The sequence below is a fragment of the Psammomys obesus genome, unplaced genomic scaffold, assembly GCF_907164565.1.
Source record: "Psammomys obesus unplaced genomic scaffold, mPsaObe1.curated_primary_1811, whole genome shotgun sequence".
Taxonomy (NCBI): Eukaryota; Metazoa; Chordata; class Mammalia; order Rodentia; family Muridae; genus Psammomys; species Psammomys obesus.
The window spans coordinates 4,060,875-4,082,191 of NW_026592890.1; the positions used below are offsets into that span (position 1 = coordinate 4,060,875).

Genomic DNA, 21,317 nt, shown 5'->3' on the forward strand with positions numbered 1-21,317 from the left:
AGATAGTCATGATTTCTACGTTTTAGTTCAGTGTTCAACTATTCATCTCTGGGCTAAACCCTGACTTTCACATTTTTAGATTATCAAAAATACAAATTTCATGACATAAGATTCACCCTCAGTGGCTACAAGAAAATTCTTAGGGCAACAGCACTCAGCCGGCCCATTCTGATGTGTTCTCGTTTGTTATGTTAGCGTCTTGGAACCACAGCATTCAGGAGATGGGGCTGAGGCCATATTGTGTATAAGGTCTAAAATGATTACTCTTTGGCCCTTTGTGGAAAAAAGCAATCTCCTGAACCTTGACCTGTTTGATTGCAGCCATTTGCACAGTGCATTCAACGTGCCTCCCACATCTAGAAGTTTTCCTTGTTGTAGTGGAATTGGACACCCCTAGGGTCTGCTGAGGAGTACAGACGACACATCTTCTGAAGTGTCTTTGACATGGCTTTGGGCCCACAGAAGAACACACCGATGCTGCTGCTGCAGGATGGATAAGAAGAGAGTGTTACCTGGGCAAGGCCAGCAGGAAGCCATGATGGCCCTAGGCAATTAGGAAGCAGAGGTGGAGGCGAGGCTACTTATTTCTTTCTTTTCTTATCTGCTCACTTTGTTGTTGTTGTCATCGTTAACAGTTCTTCCTGCTTCCAGCACATTACTCCAGCCAAGCTGTCCTGAATCACAGGAGCCAGGGACCCAAGAGGACAGAGGCTAGAGAGGGGCACTGTGGTAACAGCACAGGGGGGTTGTGATGCAGTGGGTTTTTGGTCAGGTGAACTGGATCAACATTTTCTTGAACCTGTGGATAAACTATCAATTCCGTGAGAGCAGAATCAGAGCTTTTCACTCATCATCCTCATCCCACTCCTGGGATAGTGTGTGGCTTAAGCAGACAGAGACCACACCTTTGCTGAGGGAGTGAATTAATGGTCATGTTGATTATTGCCTGCATGGTCTTGGGCAGGGCTGGAGGTCTTGCAAATATAATAAGAAGATAACAACTACATTGTGTGTTTAAATGAAAGCAAAATAAGGCAGTATATCCAAAAAGTTTTTAAAAGGGTTAGCTATGACTAATATCTTGTTCAACCGTGCCATTTTTATAGATAATAAGATGCATATCAAAGTAATAACAATTTGGTTTATTTCTCCTACTAGAATTCAATTTGCAAAGGAGGCTTAAATGAAGATCTGGAAAGGGACAAGGCCTTGATGAAAATGCAGCCTTCTAAACAGTGTGATTTCTGACCCTGACACTTTAGAAACTAGTGTGGAAGACACAGCTTTGCATCACATCACAAGGGTGCTCCAGCCCCTGTGGCTCTCCTCCTATGGAAACTCTGGTTCTTCATCTCGCCCTGTGAAGTAGGACAGGTCGGTCCCTGTTGGAAAGTACACAGGCCATAGCTTTCTTCCCTGTCTTCTATATTACTGTGCCCTGTGGTTTTTTTTTCCTTTTACTAATCTCCAGCATAAGATAAAGCAGTTACTCTAGTCTAGATCAAACATACCCAAGTTACCTTGTATAAAATCGTCAGGCAGCTTGTTAAAATGCAGATTCTTTGGCTGGAATCCATGAAGAGTGTGTTTGGTATGATGCCAGGTAATATTGAGGCAGATGGCCCTATGAGCCATACTGCCTCAGAGAAATTCTTCAGATCCAGGGCCAGCCCGTTCTACCGCCTTTCTCCCTCCCCCAACTTTGTTAGTAAGTGGTTGGATATAGCCTTGCTCCTCGTCACTCATACAGTGAATTGTTCTTTGCCATAGATCAGAGCCCTATTTTAACAATGTGTTCTAGGACCGTGGTGGCCACGGTAGAAGGTGAGGGTTTAATCACATTTTAAACTACCTTCAAAAGAATTCACCAAATGTCTTCTTTTACAAATGAGAATATATTTAAAATGTCTAAGTGTAACTTTCAAAGATATCCTTCTCATGACTTAATTTGTAAAAGTATTTTTTTTCCAAAAAATGTCTTCTACTGAATAATTTGACTTGAGGCAATTTTCAGGTGTTTGTGGAACTAGAGGGTGAATATCTAAGGAGGCTGATTTTTGGCTGCTGTGAGCTTTGGGCATACAATTATCTTCTCATAGCTCAACGGTTTCATGTATAGAATCAGGAGCATTAGAGAGCTGTCCTCTCAGGATCTACTCTGTACTCCCAGCTTCCTCTGAGGATGAAAAGAGGCATGGTAGGCCCTGCCCTGGCCCTGTACATGGTGAGCTCTGTGGCTGTCAGCTCTCGGATATCAGTATCGTGAATGTCCTGCTCCACAGAGCTGAATAGAAGACGGGAAGTGGGGTGTGAACAGAGAGGCTGCTAGAGAATTACAGGCATTGGTCTTTTGAGCTCTGGACAGAAACATCTGAGTGAAAGAGGTCAGACAAGGCCCTTCTGATGAGGAGTAACAGCTTTGCTTTGGGTATGATGCCCAGAGGTATCCTTGTATTCAGTTTCAAAGGCAATTTTATGGTGGTGATATTTTCCCCATCAGCATGAATGTCACCAAAGAGGTTGCCACTGGCTTATCCCCAACACGTTGGGACTGCCCTTTCATTTGTAGCCACAATCACTGTTTGAGAAGCTGGTGGTGGTCTTTGATGTCTTTAAGACCCAATTTCAAAGCATTCTGATTGCGGGCTGCTGGGTGTGCCACTGGCATTTCCCGTGGCTCGCCGCTCTCCTGCTTCTTTGAAGTTGTGGCTGCTGCACTGTGCAGGTGAGTGCAAACTGTTCTGGGCTCAGGGTCTACAGCGGTCATGGCTGTGTAGTCACCAGAAAGTCCCACAGAGGCCATTCATTATCTACCCTCAGCTGTGACCCAGCAGTCAGCCCTTTACAATCTCTTTTCACATCAATGTCCCCAGGTAAGGCATTCTGTTGCTCACCTAGCTTTACCAGCCTTGGCATTTATGGTGCCAAGCATAGGGTTTCCTGGTCATGAATGCATCTCATAAACTATGGAGTAGAGAGAATCTGCACAAAATGGTTAAGGCACAGATGTGGCAGTTTTTTTTTTTTTTTTTCTTTTATGAGGCAATGGACAAGTACAGCAGAGCCCTAATGGGATTGCTAAAGAAAAAAATTCTATAAAAATTTAATTATCCACAATTGCTTAGAGTTAAAAAAGAAGATTCTGTGCAAAAGAAGTATAAAAACACAAGCCACCGTTTATCCCCCAGTTTACAGCCTGCAAGCTGCAGAGCTTGCTCACACACGCGGAGCTGGATCAAGGGTAGCGTTAACGACATTGACCAGCCTGAGTGGCTGACTTTGATGAGAAAGGGGCAGATTTCACAGAGGCTGAAGAAAAATGGCTAACATCCACAGAATCCTTCTGAGCTCCAATAAACAGGAAGGTTCTTTCCCTCTCTACCCACTCCTGTATTTGTTAAATAACCACTATGCTCGTCTCTGTGGGATTTATGGCCCCCCCCAAAAAACAGTTGAGCAACGCCATGCATGAAAGGCGTTCAAAATATCATGCACCAGGAGATTTGAGCCTAGCAGATAGATGGGCATGTGGGTGTGCCTGGGAGTAATCTCAGCACTTGCCCAGATTCGCCGATTCCACTGGCACGAGTCCTTTCCTCTTTAAATTGTATGTTTGTTTTTATGTGTTGGCTTTTATGCTTGGTAAGTTATAACCCTGTTGGGGCAGACCCTAAACCCTGTTAAAAAAATCAAATTACTTTATACCCTGAGTGTGTTCTGCAAATAAAATCGATAAACAGAAGCTTCCTGCGGATTTATGGAGGCTTAGGATGAAGGCACCGAGGCTACAGACTCGGTTTCAGGCAGTGGACACACAAGTTCTGGTTAAGCTTTCCCAGTGAATGTTTTTCATTAGAAATGCCTCCAAATGATTTATCACACAATTACACTCTATACAACACCATCTTTTTCATAACTCGAGGATAAGCTTGCTGGCCAGCTCCCTCCCTTTGTAACCCGTGTCCCAGTCCATGCCCAGCAGCCAGCTGCACTGACTTGCTCAGCTTTTATGGTGGTCAGTCTTGACTGTCAATTCGATTTAGAATCTCCTAGGAGGAGGTCTGAGGGCATTTCCAGAGAAAATTGACTGAGGAGGAGGGAAGACTCACCACGTGGGCTGGGTCTCAGACTGAGCACAAAGGAGGAAGCTGGCTGAGCAGAGGCCTTCATCCTTGCCCTCTGCTTCCTGGCCATGGATGCCTTCTGAGCAACCACCTCCCTCCCCTTCCTGCTGCCAGGGTGAGCTGCATCGGTGTACCACAAACCCAGATAAACCCTTTCTCTCTGAGTTGCTTCTTGTCAGGTATTTGGTCCTGGCAATAAGACAAGTGACTAAGGCAGTGTTTTCCTTGCTGAGTTACTCATTTGGGGCTGCAGATGAAACTAATGAAACCTAGGTGTACCTTTTCTTTGCCCCATTTTACAGCAACTGTCTCTTGACAGATAAGAGTATCCTAAGAGACAGATTAAGTGCTTAGAATCCTCATCTTTGTTTCCTCTACCTATTAGTCCCTTTACTTGTTCATGCTGACCAGTAGATACAAAGCTGTTGCCCTTAGTGGGGTAGGGGTGGGAAGGAGGAGGAGGAAGTGAGGATGAGGAAAAGGAAGAGAAAGACTAGGAGGAGGAGGAAAATAGTTCATTCTTACTATTGGATCCCAGAAAATGGTGGAGCAATTTTTCTCCATCCTATCTTTTCCCTTGCTCTTGTTCCACTAAGAGATGTAAAGATATAAATAACCAAAAAATTTCCATAACTAACTGTTAGTTTGCTGGAATAATGTCATCAAAGCAAGTTTAAAGAGTAATAAATTTACCCACTATTTACCTATGTCCTTCGTTCCCCCGAAACAAACAATTTTAGTAATTTTCACTGAATTTTTAGTTGGCTATAACCAGTGAGATGGATGCCCTCTGGTGGAAAAAGTACCATTTAGATATGGGGACGGTATCTCCACCATCCATTATGGTACCTTTACTTTTCTTATAAAGCTATAATTTATCATGTGGTGCATTTACATTTAAATCTATTTCTTTGAGTGTTCTGAGCATTTTAGTCATATAATGAATGTTTAGGATACCCTGTTAGATAAAGGACCTTGTATGCTGTAATCAGAATGCTAATTCCCTAAAAATATCACTTAACAACATTTTTGCACATATGCATGTACAAATGAGAATCGAAGGGTGTGCACACAAGCAAATGTGATTCCAGATGGACACATTTACTCAATTTAGTAAAAAAGGTATTTTTTCCCATTTCTGAAAACAATGGAAGTCTAAAATACATTCATATCATATGGATTAGGAGCCCCCACTTATATAGTAAGCTGACACATTCTTCATTTCTGGGTTGGGTTCCTCCTTCCTAACAAATGGTGACATTCTTCCTTGTTTTTTTCCCCTTCATTATTAAAGAATCACTCCTATTGAAGTTTTGAAAACTGGGCAAATCTTGAAAGTTTTTATGGTAATTAATTACATAAAGTTCACACCTACAAGGCATGGTGAAGATATTAGCAGGTAAGTCAAAAGCAGCAAACTATAAATATTTTCTGAAGTGTAAGATCAAAGACTGAAGCCCTATGGAGAAACCTCTTAGTCAATTAACTAACAACAGCTGAGCCGCAGATCCACCAGGGTGAGTAGATGTACAATGTGTTTGTCAAAAAATAGCTAGATATGACAAAGCTATATTTATTTTCACTCTGTCTTCTTGAAAATGATGTTCTGATTTCTGAACATTTGTCTAAAGGTTGGCAGCACATTGAGAGTGCTTAAGAGAATGAAACACAGCTTCCATTTCTGTACAAGAGACATTTCTATAGTTTAAGAAGTCCTAGGTGTTAATTCATTCATTAATTAGCCTACTGTACTTTAATGGGGGGGGGGCAACTTGCACTGTATGCTTGGATTACTTTTCTGCACTTGTATAATTGAAGCATTGGCGATTGTCACAGGCGTGAGAGTTTGGGCACAGCAAGAAATGACCTCTTTAAGTATATACTTATTTGCTATTTGTTGATTGTTTTTTAGAACTAGACTCATGTTTTTGTAAATCAACTGGTATAATTACCAAAATTAATTACAGATAAAAACAGCAGAATATTCTTTCCTGTTTTCTGCTCCTAGTCTTTGATCTATTTAAAAATTGTCTTTCCTGTTCCTCATTTGTATTCATTTTGATGCCATCAATTTGTTTCTCTATTACTGTTATTTTTGCAATTTTCTGGTTCCTTTAGAACTTGCTCAATCCGCTTTGATCTGCTTCCCTTCGAGCTTTATTTTTGGTACTGTTTTTCATGTTCTATAAAAAATTTTTTTTGCACTCCTCTCCTTCAGTTCTTTTGATTCAACTCTTTCTTAGGACAGGAACGAGCTCTAGCTTTGAGTGAGCAGGTAAATGTGATTACAGGAGTTAGTGCGAAGAATGTCTAGCTTTGTGCTGATAAATAGCAATGGTTGAGAGCCTACTTCAAAGGCCCTTGAGAACAAAGGATCTTTTCTCAGGCCACTAACAAATCCAGCAATTCTTCCTGACCTGTCTTTGCCAAAAGATACCAGCTAATAGCAGGACAAGCCTGTCCTGTGAGAGTAGCCAAGTGGGCTTGGGAACAAACATCTCCGTGACATAATAAGGGGAGAACATACTGTTTATCTCTGTTATAACCATCTTGAAGAAAATTAATGTTACTCTGTCCTTTGTGCAGAGCATGATTGGATTGTGTGTCTCATTTCTATCTGGACAAAGGCCAGCATATTGCAATGCTTCTCAATATTAGATTTTCTTGTTTAAAAATTAGATTTTATTGGCATTCTCCTTCTGTGATTTCTTCATTAAAAGCTTCATTAAGCATAAATCTCCTTTTACTCAGAAGAAAAACAAAAAAAAATTATTTTAAGGAGGTCATTTAAAAAGTCTTCTAGAAGGGAGATGCTAAGTTTGGTGCTGGAGATTTTCTGTGTTTCAGGGACCTGGCATTCCAGAGATGAAATAATGATTGATTTTGCATGGATTTATCTAATATTAATTTTATTGATGCTTGAAGCGATTTAATAAACCACTGTGTTTCATAGTCTCAAGCTTTTTACAAATCTGATATTAAATCTTTTTTTTTTTTTCAGGTAGGAAATAGTGCTTGGTAGTGCTTGGTTCTGGACTTAACCCTCGGTGTCTCTTCTCCCCTGGAAGACATGAAGTCATCCACCGGAGAATGGGAGTTTGCACAGTTTCCATGTTGAGAAGCACAGCTAGCCATTGTGTGCACATGTGTGCTCTGAAGGTGGGTTTCTGGTGTGGGGCGAACATGTTCCTGACAACAATGACAGAGAAAATAAAAGTGATACAGTTTTTCCAGTTTATATAAGACTGTCCTCAACTTCCCAGTCTCTACAACCACAGAACAGGCTCACTTCTTGCTACAAAACAGCATTTTTCTTTACATGGATTGTACAAGGCAGGTTTTGCCTTTGATTTCTTGATATTATGTGTTTCTGGCTCATCCTCTGAGTGAGGAGAGGTAATTAAATTGAAAGGCCTTCTCCATTGGGCTGCACACTTTATATTGTAACAGAGAAATTCAACGCAGTATCAGTTCAGGAAAATCACACTAAAGGCTGGGGCTATCCATATGAGTTTTAAGATATATGTTTCAAAAGCCTGTGATTTGAGGACGGGATAGGGAGATAGCCCCTAGAAAAAAGCTTACCTTGAAACCACAAATACCCAAGTTTGCTCCTCAGAGCCCATATAATAAAAGCCAGGCTGTGCACTTACTATCCCCATTGCGAGGGAAGACAGGTGAATTTTTGAGGCCCATTGGCCAGCCAGCCTAACCCACTTGGAAAATGGGATTCTAGGCTAGGGAGGAGTGACCTTGTCCTAAAACCTAGGGGTGTGTGGTGCCCATGGAATGAGACTCACAGTAGTCCCCTGGTCTCCACCCAGATGTACACAAGTTGTTTCTTCCTCTTCTCTTTCATACTCACAGAGCCAGGAAGTGGGCAGTTAATTTTGTGATCAATGAAAACCAAAGGTATAAATTTCCCCCAATTTTTCTCTAAGAGGAAAAAAATAGGGGGGAAAAAACCCCACATAGGTTTTACATATGCCCACATAGCCATGATAATTCCTACATATGTTTTGTAAGGGTATTGCACATGAAATTATTCTATTTGCTCTGGACAAGAACCAGGTAAGTGTAAGGTGAGAGGCTCAGAGAGGCTGAGGAATTGGAGACTCGGCACCCGTTGTCGAGTAGGTGCTATGAGGACCCGCGTGCTGAGACTCTTGAGCCTTGCGCAGGGGTGGAGGGGAATTGCGTTGTGGTGGGGGGTGTTGGAATGTAGTCTCATATCTGGGACAAAGACTGACCTAGTTGTGAGGATAACTGTCTTAGTGACATTCACTTCACCAACTGTGTGTGTTAACTTAAGAAAACAACCCTGAGTATGAATCTATCACCTACACTTCACATTTACACGAAAAATAAAGCTGAAATAAGCTACCTTGTCCAACCAAGGTCACTCAGATAGCCCGTTCTAGAACCAGGAGTCACGGGTCGTACTCCAGTCTCACGGCCCCAAGGCAAGGCCCTCCATGCATTATAGTGTATTATATGTTAGGATAATAGTAGTATCAATTGAATTGATGAAAACAGTAGCAGTGGCAGCAGTGAAAATTTGCTGTTTCAGGTGCTTCATTCATTGTTGTGGAGGCCTGGGAAGCAAGCACTATTATTTATGGTTTTTAGAGGAGGAAGAGACTGAATCAGCATAGGGTAGTTAGTTGACTAGGGTATACCACTGGGAATGGCAGAGCCAGGATAGACACTTAAACAGCCCAGCTCCAGATCTGGGTCCTTTAGTACCATGCCAAATCCCTGCTTTGTCTAAGACCACTTTTTCTTTGCTTTTCTGCGAGACGTGCTAGACATGCTGTAGAGCTGGCTAGAATTGAATTCTCTAGTTGGGTAATTAGAGACTAACTGTGCTCAAAAGATTTTTTTTGAAGGCATATGCTGTTTAAGAAATACCAACTTTAAATTGAGGTTAAGTGTGAAGATTTTCCACATAATCGATAATTGTCTGAGTCTGTCAGCCATTTAAACAGAGGTTTGTGGTTCCTGAAATGTAAGACAGTCATGGCTACATTTTCTGAGGTAGATTTTTTTTTTTATCTTGGGCCAAGATTCTCAGTTCTGATTGCAGATTAACTTTTCTGCCTAGTGACAGCTTGTCTGGACTTGAGGGAAGATCCTGGCAGGCAGAGGAGAGAGAGCTTGCTTTGCTCACCTGGGGTGATTGTAGGCAATCTGCTTGAATTCATCATTCCAGTTGGGTCTCCCATAGAAGGTCTTCTGCTTTAGACCTGTAACCACATCCAGGCTTTCATCCCAGTGGAGGGCTATGTGAATAGCCTAAATTAAAAATTGTAGTATCAGACAACATTAAAGAACAACCATAAGAACCATCTATAAATAAAAGATAAACTTGTTATCATCATTTGTGTGTTTAAAATATTTTAAACCTGGCTGGAAATGTTTTATTAGCAGATGCCTTCAATGTTGAGCTTTAGGGCAAATATCGTGTTTCGTCTGTATTTGTATTTATTCTTGTTGGGACAAAATGCTTCCCTGTACATAGTAGATATGCAAAGACATAGGCTGGGAAGGATGGTTTTCTTTGAAAGCATGAGAGCAACACAGTAAATATGGTTAAGAGAAAACACTGAACAAGTTAGTTTTCTTTCTGCCAAACTTCTCAAAAATCAATCTCCCCTTGCTGTCCCCATTCATTTAATATTAAATCCAGGGGATTTGAGAAGGGCATTTGCAGACTAAGGTGCCATGAAATACCCAGGAGGAAGTTGGGTCTTACAATCAGATCTGCCTACTGAGTTGACATGGTTTGATAGACAGTAATTCCAGATACCAAAGCTTTTCAGAGGCTCAAGAGAATCTGTGTCTAACTTTCTCACATCCTCTCGTACACTTTAAATCATCTCGATGCTCTATAAAACCTACAACTACTAGAAAGAGAGTTGTCCTGTACTGTTTAATAATGTAAAGAATTAAGATGAGAGTGCGTTTTCAGCACAGATATATTTTTTTTCAAAAATTTCAGTCCTCAGTTGGTTGAATATACATATGTGGATCTCCAAGATATGGAGCGCCAACTGCATTATGTCAGAATTCAAGTGATGAAGGATACACTTGAAGGTGGTGATGTGATGCTGGGGACAGAGGACAGAAGGGGGCTTGGTTGGAGCTCTGCACGTAACCGGCTTCTCACGCGGTCTTTGTCTAATTAGAGGCCGGTAAATAAGAGCCTGGGCACAACAACCCTTATAACCGCGTACTCTAGTGCCACCATCGGCTCCAGCTGTTGTGAATTCCAGAGGCCACCTTGTTCTTTCTGCCTCAAGTATGAGTGTTCTGCCCTGTTCCTGAGAACCATCACCAGCTCTGGAACTCACATACCATTTTCCCTTTCACCTTCTAACTCCTGCTAGTTGTGACAGCTTGAATAACTGCCCTGCTTCCTTCTTTGAAAACAGCTTCCTTTTTTGAATGTGACTCTCCTGAATGGTTGGTTCCTCTCCTAATCTAAGAAAGCAGCCAGTGCTGAGGTTCATATTCAAGTCTTGGTGGCAGCTCTAACTGACCAGTGGACAAGGGCAGACTGGCTCTCAAAATGTCAGAAATGAACAGATAGTGCTGTTCAGCAAGTGTGGCCTTAGGTAACAGTATTCGTGTGGGAAAAAGAGTTTGGGAACATGACTCCATGTTCTGGATTGATGTGTCAGAGAGTGGAACCGCCAGGAGCAAAAGACTTGAAAGCCTGAACACACACAGCAGGATGCTTAAGGATCCATTTGTCAACAGCTCTGGGGCCATGGGGAAACAGTGAGGCTTGCCTAGACATAGGTCAGGTTAAGGAGGTCCTTAAAGTGCTCGTTCTGACATTCCAGTACTATCTCCTGGGGGAGGGAGGAGTCTGTCCCTACTTATGTCTGTGGAAACGCCCCAGTCTCTGGTGTTCAAACATTTGGAATTATATCTGCTCCATATTTCTCAGCCCACTGTTCAATTAATCTCAAACTCTTTTGAGTTGCCCTTCGGAATACCTCTCCATCTGTCCCTTCTGTTCTTGTCAATTTGCCACTTTGAGGTTGTTGGATTCCGTTTAAGAACTGGCTATTTCTAAAACAGCCTCTCCGTGTGTGAGTTAACTGACAGAATGCACTGATTATTTCTTTCCCTTAAATGTTGAGATTAATGATTTCCCACTTGAAATCTGGAAGTGTGAAGGATTTCTGACACTCCATGGGAAAACTTAGGAAGCTGTCAACTTTACTTTCATTTAGGGAAATAAGTATATTTGATATCTAGTCTTGAAAGAGGCAAGATAGGTTAGGGCAGAGTTGTGCTATCCCAAAAACCCACTTATGAGTTCCGTCTGGAGAATCTGAGTCTCATAAATCCCAAGGGACAGGGATGGGCTAAGTGGACATTGGGGACCAGTTAGCCTCAGGAGTGGAGGAGCAAGCAAGGGGCTTTGAAGCAAAAGACAAAATCCATGTCCTTCTGGGCTTCACCAAATGGATCACCAGTCAAAAATCCCACTTGGGTAAGGAAAATGTTTGTTTGGAAAAGGTAATTAATTCATTAAGCTCTATCAAGCTCAATTCCCAAGAAGTCTACAATTCAAATCATCCCAGAGGGTTAAGTATTTAAGGAGGACTGGAATTAGGACCATGAAAATTCTAACATTTCTTTAAATTTCTAGCAAACTCTAACTTATTTACAAAAGCACAGAGACAAGTTACAATGATGTTCAGAGAGAGAAAGCTAAAGAGAGAGAGAGAGAGAGAGAGAGCACATTCATACATAGAAACAATCACTTATAATCATTTATATTTGGTGAATGGTACGAAGCTCCTTGGCCTAAACATATTTTCCCTAGAAGTACATATCAGTGATACCACCTACATATCATCTGCAGAAGTGTGTTTGAAACATGGGTGTCACACCCTGGTGTAAGTGTAGTAGCTTTGTTGACTCCAGTGTTTGCGGGGACCCACTGGGTTCTCACGCCCTAGTCACCATTTCCGCACCGACTATGATCGTTTTTGTCAGTACTGAAACCCTACCCTCAGTGAGATGCATCATTTTTGTAGAACTCAGTCTTTACACTTCATTACTGCAATGACTTGCGGAACACGTACCCAAGCAGAAGGCTATCTCAGGTTCAGATGAGAAGAGGGCCCTTCTTTTCCCAGACCCCCTTTGGAGAAAGAGCTCTCTATGCAAATCATGCGCTCACAGTCATTTTCTGGCTCACATGCTTTTCACTGTGAAAGGCTGGAGAGAAACAACGGGGCATCCTTCCTGTTTCACTCTGAGCAGCACAGAATCAGAACCAATTAGGAATTCAGCAGATGATACAGCCAATTAGTGACAGTCGCTGATGCCACTCTTAAAATGACAAATTCAGACTGTAAGATTCCCAATATCTGGGTTGCCTTTTACATTACCCAACAGCTAGAGGTCTTTCTACTGTTCTGTCTTGACTATTATCTCCAGCCTGGCTCCATTCCCTTCCTCTTCCCCACCTAGGAACTTGACAATTCTCTGGTGCTGCCTGATAAGCCTGCTCCTTGTTATGGAGACGGGGTTTCTTTCTCCTTTTGGAAACGGGTTTCTTTTACAAACGGAGGTAGTAACCACGGCCTTGGGTTTTACTGATACCTGGTTTTCATCCCAGCCAGTGAGAAATATGTGGTAACTCAGCAAGTGAGCTTTCCCTTGCTCACCCATCCGCGTTTCCAGTGACAGTAACAGATCCGCAAACCACTCAAACGCCCCGGCGTCCCGGCAGATCCAGTAGAAGTACATCTGTCAGGGGAGAAGACAGGAGGACATCTCTGCTCCACTTTCCACAATGTGCTGATAATCACAGGCTACTTTATGTCCATTAAATTATTTGAGCCCAAATGGGCACTTCTGCTAAATCACACACTTTTCTCGACCAGTGAACAAACCATCACACTGTGATTTCGCTCAGGGGTGGGGAGGGGGATCCCATTGTGCTTGGCAAGACCCGGAGTGAATTCAAGGAGTCCGGGTTTCCGTGGGCTGTGCCAACCTCTTTGGATGAGGATCATCTTTCTACACTTCTGGCCGGGCTTCTTCTGAACAAGATTAATAATCATAACTCACTGTGCCTTTCATTGCTCCCCAAAGGGGAGAAGCCGCCAAGCCAGCCTCCTTCCTCTTTACTTATGATCTAAGCTTGAGATTTCAACTCTCTTCTCCAGAGACCCCCCCCCCCCCCCCGCAAAGACTCGGGCACTAACCCACTTCACCAGCCATTACCTCTAGAGAATGGAGATTATGGTAATTACAGAATGATGTCTCAGAAGACAGAAATTTCTTCTCAGTGGGACACACTGGTGTCCTTGAAAGCTGGTGGATGGAGGCTGTGCCTGTGTGTCAACTGAAGTGGTAAATTTTGCAGTGAGATGGTTTCTGCGAAGGGGTGTTGTTTTTGTTTTTATTTATTTATTTAAAAAATACTCTCTCTGTGTTAAGCAATTGGCAGGTGACAAGAAAGAGTTTGAGTTTGCTGGAAGGCTTAGCTTTGTGCTTTGAGTTTCGGACAATTGTACCTAGCTTGAAGAGACCACAGGAGACAGACCTGTTAATTCTATGGATTTTACCCCTCACATTTCTACTCTTGAACAGTGTCTGTGGGCTTGGTGTCTGCTCCAGCTGCTGTTTGGGTGTTAGCACCTGAAACATGCCCTCCAGTGCCAGTGTTTGCCTCTCTCTCTCTCTTTCTCTCTCTCTCTTGGTCAAGCAGTTCAAAAGCTCACCATCATACAATCAGATTTATAAATGAGATTTAATTAGTATCACAAGGAAAAGAAAAATACAGAATGTATTTCAAGGCTGAATATCTTGTTTATACAGGAATCTGGAATGTTAGCAGTTAGGAAGAACAGCAGGGGAGAATCCATGACCTCCTCAGAATCAGAGGTTGCATATTTGCTGGACAGCTCCTTCTCAGATGAAAACTCAAAATATTAATCCAAGGAGAGATCCCTTAAACCAGCGGTTCTCAGCCTTTGGGTCTCAATCCCTTTTTTGGTAGGTTGAATATCAGATATTTTGTATATCAGATATTTGCATTATGATTCATAATAGTAACAAAATTACAGCTATAAAATAGTAACAAAATAATATTATGGTTGGGAGTCACCACAACATGAGGAACTGTATTAAAGGGTCACAGCATTAGGAAGGCTGAGAAGATCCACTGCCTTAGACAGTAAGTACAATTACCATCCCTAGATGACTGTTCCTGCCTGCCTTCCTGTCTGTCATCCCTCCTTGGAGTGTGCAGTCTATAGTCCATCCTGGTAGCTTCAAAGCAAAACAGGGCCTAGAACTTCTTCTGTTGAATATCTCAAGAGTCCTCATGAACAGAAGGTAGTGCATATCTTTGCTCACTGGCTCACAGATGTTTACACAATGCTTACTATGGGTAGAGACCAGATAGACAGATAGTCATATATAAATGTAGTACATTTATACAATGGAGTTATTGCTCAGATATTATTAAAAAATGATGTCATGAAATTTGTAGGCAAATGGATGGAACTAGAAAATATCATCCTGAGTGAGGTATCTCAAACCCAGAAAGGAAAATATGGCAGGTATTTGCTTATATGTTCTTATTAGTTGTCTAGTCCATTATAACCAAGTTATAATCCATAAACCTAAAGAAGCTGGGCACAGAATAAGAGACTAGAGGGTTAAAAAAAGGTCTTGTTAAGAAAAGGAGATAGAGTAGATAATTATGGATGGATAGGTGGGCTGGAAAGGGAGGATCATGAGAGGAAGGAGATGGAGAGGAGATTGAGGGAGGGAATAGAGGGAGACAGCTAAAATTAAGGGCCATTTGAAGAGCAGTATACAAATATAATACAATATAAACTTTCTAAAATATGTACATACATGAAGGTGATCTTAATGAAATCACCCAAATTTTAGGGGAGATAAAAGTCCCAATTGGCTATCTCTTGTCACCAAATGAAGCTTCCAGTACCAGTACTGGGTGAAATGGAATTGAATTCTTGGCTAAAGGGGTCTCTGGGGACTCTCCAAACAATCCAGGTTGTTGCCAAAACAATAAGTTTCTCTCCATAATCTGACAGCAAGGCCCTATTGCTGAAAGCCACACCTACATAACTCATTTAACATGGAAAAGTCAAGCTAGTGTCTACACAGAGTCTTCACCCTGACGTTTCAGCATCTTTGATACAGGAAGGTACTTTACATAATGCCAAAAGAGAAATATAAACAACCAAACCAGCCACAAACTCTATGATTTACAATGGTGTCCTGCCTGCAAGATATGCTAGGGCAATGGTGGCACAAAGCTTGTGATGGTAACCAGCCAATAACTGATGTGACTTTAAGACCATGCCACAAGATGGGACCCATACCTAACACGGCTTGGGCGACCAGGAACCAGGGGCTAGATAGTTCAGGGACCAAGTATTATTGGTCTTAAAACAAAAACAAAAACAAAAATAGAAAAACATGGTGATAAAGTGACTCCTAGTGACATTCTGGTATGCTCATGGATCAGTACCTTGCTCAACCATCATCAGGGAAGCTTGTGAGAACAAGTACAAAATTCCACAGAGCACCCCCCAGAGAGACAGAGACAGAGAGAGACACAGAGACAGAGATAAAGACAGAGATACCTTGGAACATTCAGCCCTAATTGGATGTCTTCATCAAATCCCTCCCATCAGAGCTCAGGGAACTCTACAGAAGAGGGGAGGCAGAAAGAGTGTAAGAGCTAGAGGGGACGGAGGACACGGTAAGGCAAGACCCTCTCACAGAGTCTAAAGCAGCATGCACAGAGCCTGCACTGGTCTGTCCCAGGTCTCCTGCGCATATACTATGGCTTCCAGTTTAGTAATTTTTATGGGACTTCTGAGTGTACTTGTGAGTGGGTCTCTCATTCTTGTGCCTTCTCTTAGGCTCATTTCCTTACATTGGTTTGTCTTGGTCAACTTTGATGCTATAGTTTTTGATTTATCTAATTACATATTTTAAAAATTCAGTTACCTTTATTTAAACATTTAAACTCATACTTAGTTTAAACATTTTTAAAATGTGGAGATATTTAATTTGTAACAACAATGGTCATTTATTTATATATTTAGTCAGTTTATAGCCTGATCCTAGCCCCCTCCCAGGGTCACCCTCCTCTATTCCCCACTCTCCTTCTCAGAGAAGGGGAGGTCCTCAAGGGGTAGCAACCCACCCTGGCACCTAAAGTTGCAGCAGGACTAAACACTCTCACTGGGACCAGACATGGCAGCACAGCTAAGGGAAAGGGATCCCAAGACAGGCAACAGAGTCAGAGACATCTCACACTCCTAGTGTTTGGGGACCCACATGCTGACCACGTTGCACATCTGCTGCATGTGTGGAGGGGGTTAGGTCCAGCCCATGCAAGCTCTTGGTTGGTGGTTCAGTCTCTCTGGGCCCCCATGGGCCCAGGTTAGTTTGCTCTGTAGGTCTTCTTGTGGTGTCCTTGATCCCTCTAGCTCTCTCAATTCTTCCTCCCACTCTTCCACAAAACTCCTGAGCTTACTCTACCATTTTGCTGTGGGTCTCTGCATCTGTTTCCATAGTTGCTGGATAAAGCCTTTCAGACTGCGGTTATGCTAGGCTCCGGTCTGCAAGCATAGCAAAGGATCATTAATAGTGTCAGGGTTTGGCTCTCTCCCTTGGGGTGGGTCTCAGGCTTGGTCAGCCATTGGTTGGCCATTCCCTCAATCTCTGCTCCACCATTATCTGTTACATACCTTGTAAGCAGGACAATTTTTGGATCGAAGGCTTTATGGTTGGGTTGGTGTCCCCTTCCTTCCATTGGAAGTTCCACCTGGCCACAGGACGTGGCAACTTTAGACTCTGTATCTTAATATATTCTATTATTATCTCTTAGAAGCTTGCTCTTTTCTAATGAGAGACAGAAAAGGGATAGATCTAGATGGGATTAGAAGTAGGGAGGAACTGGGAGGAGTAGAGGGAGAGGAAACCACGGTCAGGATATATTATGTGAGAAAAGAATCTGTTTCCAATAAAAGCAAAAAAAAAAAAAAATAGAGGAAAGAAAAATAAATCAGATCAAAGCAAACCCCTGCAATATAAATCCAAGGTCTGCAGCTCTATGTCCAAAATCTAGGACTCACTCCTGATCTTACACGTTCTAGATGACTTGGTCCACTGCCATCTCTCCACTTCTCCATCCTCAGGACACAGGGCTCAGGCTCAGGTTCAGGCTCTCCTCCATAGCTGCCATGTCTCAGAGTCATAGCATCTCCAGTGTCCTGGGGTTTCCACTCCACTGCAATGGAGGCTGTACCTTCACTCCTGACCACTCTTCAGGGACTCTGACCCTGGCACACAGTGCAGGCTTTGGCCACTTTTAGCGGCTTCTCAATCTCACATCTCTTATGCCGCCAAAGTCACTAGCTTGAGCTGTAGCTGTGGACCACAGCTTCCGTGGGCTGACCCTGAGGAAAAAGCTTCCCAGAAGATTTCATCACAATGACACTGATCTCTCATGAATCGTAGCTGATTCTTTAGCCCCAGATGACCAGCATCCACACTGTCCAGTGAAGTGTGGAAGGTTTCACCTCCGCGGAATCACACCTTTCTGACAACCGCAGCTGTTTCTTCAGTGCCAGCATGACCAGAAATCACAATTCTTAGTCAAAATGTATCACCAAATGGCCCACAGTCTAGTTATTAATTATATTTTTGCTATCTTCTGAAACCTCACAAGCAATGCCTCCACAATCCACATTTCCCTCAACACTATCTTCCAAGCTCCCGTAAGAGTTCATTAAGCTCTGAGCACTCAATGGCTTTTTAATCCCAGTATTCCAACAATAATTATTAAAACAACAACAATAAAAACTCTAGTTTCAGAGCCTGTTCCGACCTTTCTTACCTGAAAAAAATGCCCACAGCTTAGCTTTCTCCACACTCTAATCTTTTTTTCCAATAGAAATTATTCCTGTCCTTGCTTTCTCATGGCATAGCAGTGTGCCCGTGTCCTTAGAGTTTGTGAGGCCTTTCATGCTTTTGCTTCCTTGTCATTGCCTTGTGAATTTTCCCCTCCATAATTGACTTATGGGGACACTGGCCTCTTTGGTGCAAGAGACAATGGAGGGAAGGTGCATTGGCCCCAGCAGAAGTGCTTCAGGCAGACAAAAGAAAGAGGAGACTTTGAACAGAAGAAAGGGGTATTTACTTTGACTCTCTTTCATGTTTCTAATGGTGGGGACACTTACTGTGAAGAGACATCAGAATTCCACCCCTGTATTTGGCCCAGGAGAAAGGACACGGTCAGAGGAAGAACAAATGTCCTAAACAATGGGCCGCGGCTCTGTGATCTGTGCCTTCCCCACCTTAGTCTCCAAAAATAAAACAAACCTAAAATCAGCTCCCTGCACAAAGGTTGGCTTTGAGAACTCCGCAGTACACATCAGAGGTCTGAAATACCCAAGGTTAAAGATTTGATGAAGCAGAAAGTCTGTAAAATAAAGTTCTGAACTTCTGTTGCAACAAAAGCTACCCCACATTCTTGTAGAGACAGTATAGGCTCAGGTGGTTTCGGAATTCATTCTGGGATCATAAAGTTCTCTGTGCACGTGGCCTAGTACAGGTCTTTACTGTTCCATTCTTTGTGGGCACTAATGGCCAGACCCAACTCAGCTATGTCCATCTTGGAAGCCTGGGTCTGAGCTACATACATAATGGTGTTCTCTGTCTTGCTTCAACTCATTCCATGTTCCAAAGTGAATGCTCCTCGGTAAAGGTCTCTCAGTAGCACTTATGTGTAACAGTCAGAATGACCTAGAGTCAGTAGGAGATGGAGCTTTGCAAAAAAAAAAAATTATGAACAATTTTAGAAAATAAAAGAGGAAAAACTGCTAATTTATATCTCTATTTGACCTCCTGGATTCTCCAATCAGAGTGTAAAGTTTTCAGGCTTTACCATCTCAGAAGCTTAGGCATCTGCTCGGCTACATATATAACATAGGCCCAAAATTAGTTTCCCAAGAATGAATGGGAAAAGTATTTATTTCTTCATTTATAACCCACTGCAAAGAAAGCCAGTGGCTAGAGTGACACAGATGTAAAAACAAGCAGAATGCTGCTATTAAATACAATAGGCCCCCAGCTTTTATGACCTGTTCTGAGATCCTGATTTCACCATGTAAATACTGTGGACTGGGGCAGGTGGTGAGCTGAAGCCTCTTTCACCTTGTGGATAAAATATCTATAAGCGTAGCACCACTCATGTGGTTTTTGTGGGAATAATGAATACGGCCTTCTGAAGCTTCTGCTCAGGGTCTGAGGAAATACTGTAAGTGCTAAGATATTTGCCAATATCAGTAGTCTCTTTATGGCATCTGGAGAAGTAAGCAGAATAGGTACAATGTGTTAATACCACAGAGCCAACAGGGCCCCTGGTCTTCCTGGGTCTTTTTCTCACCATCTACTAAGAAGAAGTGGCAGAACCTCGATTTTAAGGACCAGCCTTAGAATTGAAACTTCAGTAATGAATCAGGCGACCTCATTGTTCAAGAGGATCCCTTCACTAGGAAATGAGCCTCAGCTCTGTGGGTACAGAGTCTCTCTGGCAGGACTCCACAGGGGGCCTTGATCTTGCTACGTTGACCACCGCCTCTTCACAAGGAGCAGGGCAGTGGGGAGCAGGGTGAGCAGCTTATATCCAGGCAGCACATCTCTGCCTCCACACTGTGTGTAAGACACAGAACAAAGAGAAGCTCCATGCCAGCTCTGAGACGGAGGCTCTGCATAGTAACAGTTACGAAAAATAAGAACGTTTATCTCCAGAAAGATAGAGACTGCAAAGGCCACTTAGAACATGTACTATCACCCAGTGAATAGCTGCTATTATTTCCCAGGTTCTATTTTGATGTTGCTATTTAGAAGTAATCCTGAATGAATAAAACAGTGTAGAAGAGACAAAAAAAAAAAAAAAAAAATAGAACAAGTTTCTTCTTTATAAGACTCTCCAATATGTAAAACATAGAGCTTTAAAGCAATAACATTATAAGATTATTTTGCTGTTAAACTATTAATAAGACTGAGATCAGCCACTGTAAATCACTTTTCATCCATGTTAACTTTTCATGCGTATTAACTGTCTCGGAAGTTTATTACTGTGTTGTCCTCTGACCCATGACTAGACATCTTTTTGACTGCTCTGATTATATTATAGTTAATAATCCTTATTGAAGCATTCACCAGGAGTAGGAAGCTTATTTAGACAGTGAGCTAGTGTTCCACGGAATACTCAAAGGCACCAAAATAAAGTGAGATCCAGCTGGGTGTGGCAGCACAGACCTGTAATACAAATGCGACAGCCTCCCCTCCCCCTTCAGTGCGCACATACATGTATGTAAAGTCAGCCACTCCATCCATGTGTGCACAGCTCTGGCACACAGGAGGCAGGCTGAGGCAGGTTGATCTCTGTGGGTTCGAGGCCAGCCTGGTCTACATAGTGAGACCCTGGCTCAAAGCAAAAATAAAAACAAAAAGTAAAATGGAACAGATTGTTAGATAGTGGTGCTGCCACAACTTCAAGCCATGTTATAACCAAGTCAACCCAAATAAAGCCTCACAGCGCCCTCTCTTTCCTTGGTACACACCCATACAAACATTTAAAAAGCGGCCACTCTATCTGCTACGTGACGGTATTGAAAAGAAATGGAATGAGCCATGTTTCACAAAGACTCCTTGGGGACTTACAGAGCTATGCTTAATTTGAGAAGTGAGATCAATAAAGGGAGGTTTTTTGTTATTGTTTTGTTTTGGTTTTTTTTTTACTATAAATTTTATTTAAATCTTTTTTTATACAAGGAGAACAGTCACAAAGCTTGTGTAGTTAATAAACCAAGGCACTGCAAGGGTTAGGACCGTAAGCTTCCCATGGGACAAAGGTAAGGCCCAGTGGGGCACTCAAGTCTTTTGAGGTCACCTGATGAAGGTGGGGTGCCTCCCTGTGCTTAGAAGCCACCCTGCTCAATGGATCTCGGATTTCTGTGTCTGGGAGAGGATCGATTCTAGGAGTAGCCAGAGCTCCAGTGAGGAAGACTGCAAGTAAATAATTTCTTAAAGAAAGCGGATTAAATTAAATGCATTTTTCATTCATTAGGGAAGGGAGAAGGCCCCTCTTTGTTTTACTAA

The 21,317-nt window shown here is 42.4% G+C and overlaps 1 protein-coding gene across 1 annotated transcript in view; it reads right to left on the reverse strand.

The window, feature by feature from the left end:
• Positions 1-356: 356 nt before the first annotated feature.
• The window catches only part of Nox3 (NADPH oxidase 3), a 53,700-nt gene continuing 32,739 nt past the window's right edge, over positions 357-21,317 (reverse strand). The window contains exons 11-13 of the mRNA XM_055616111.1: positions 12,753-12,899; positions 9,295-9,419; positions 357-483 (exon numbers count right to left, since the gene is read on the reverse strand). Coding sequence (XP_055472086.1) covers positions 357-483; positions 9,295-9,419; positions 12,753-12,899 — 399 coding nt within the window. The remainder of the gene's footprint in view (positions 484-9,294; positions 9,420-12,752; positions 12,900-21,317) is intronic.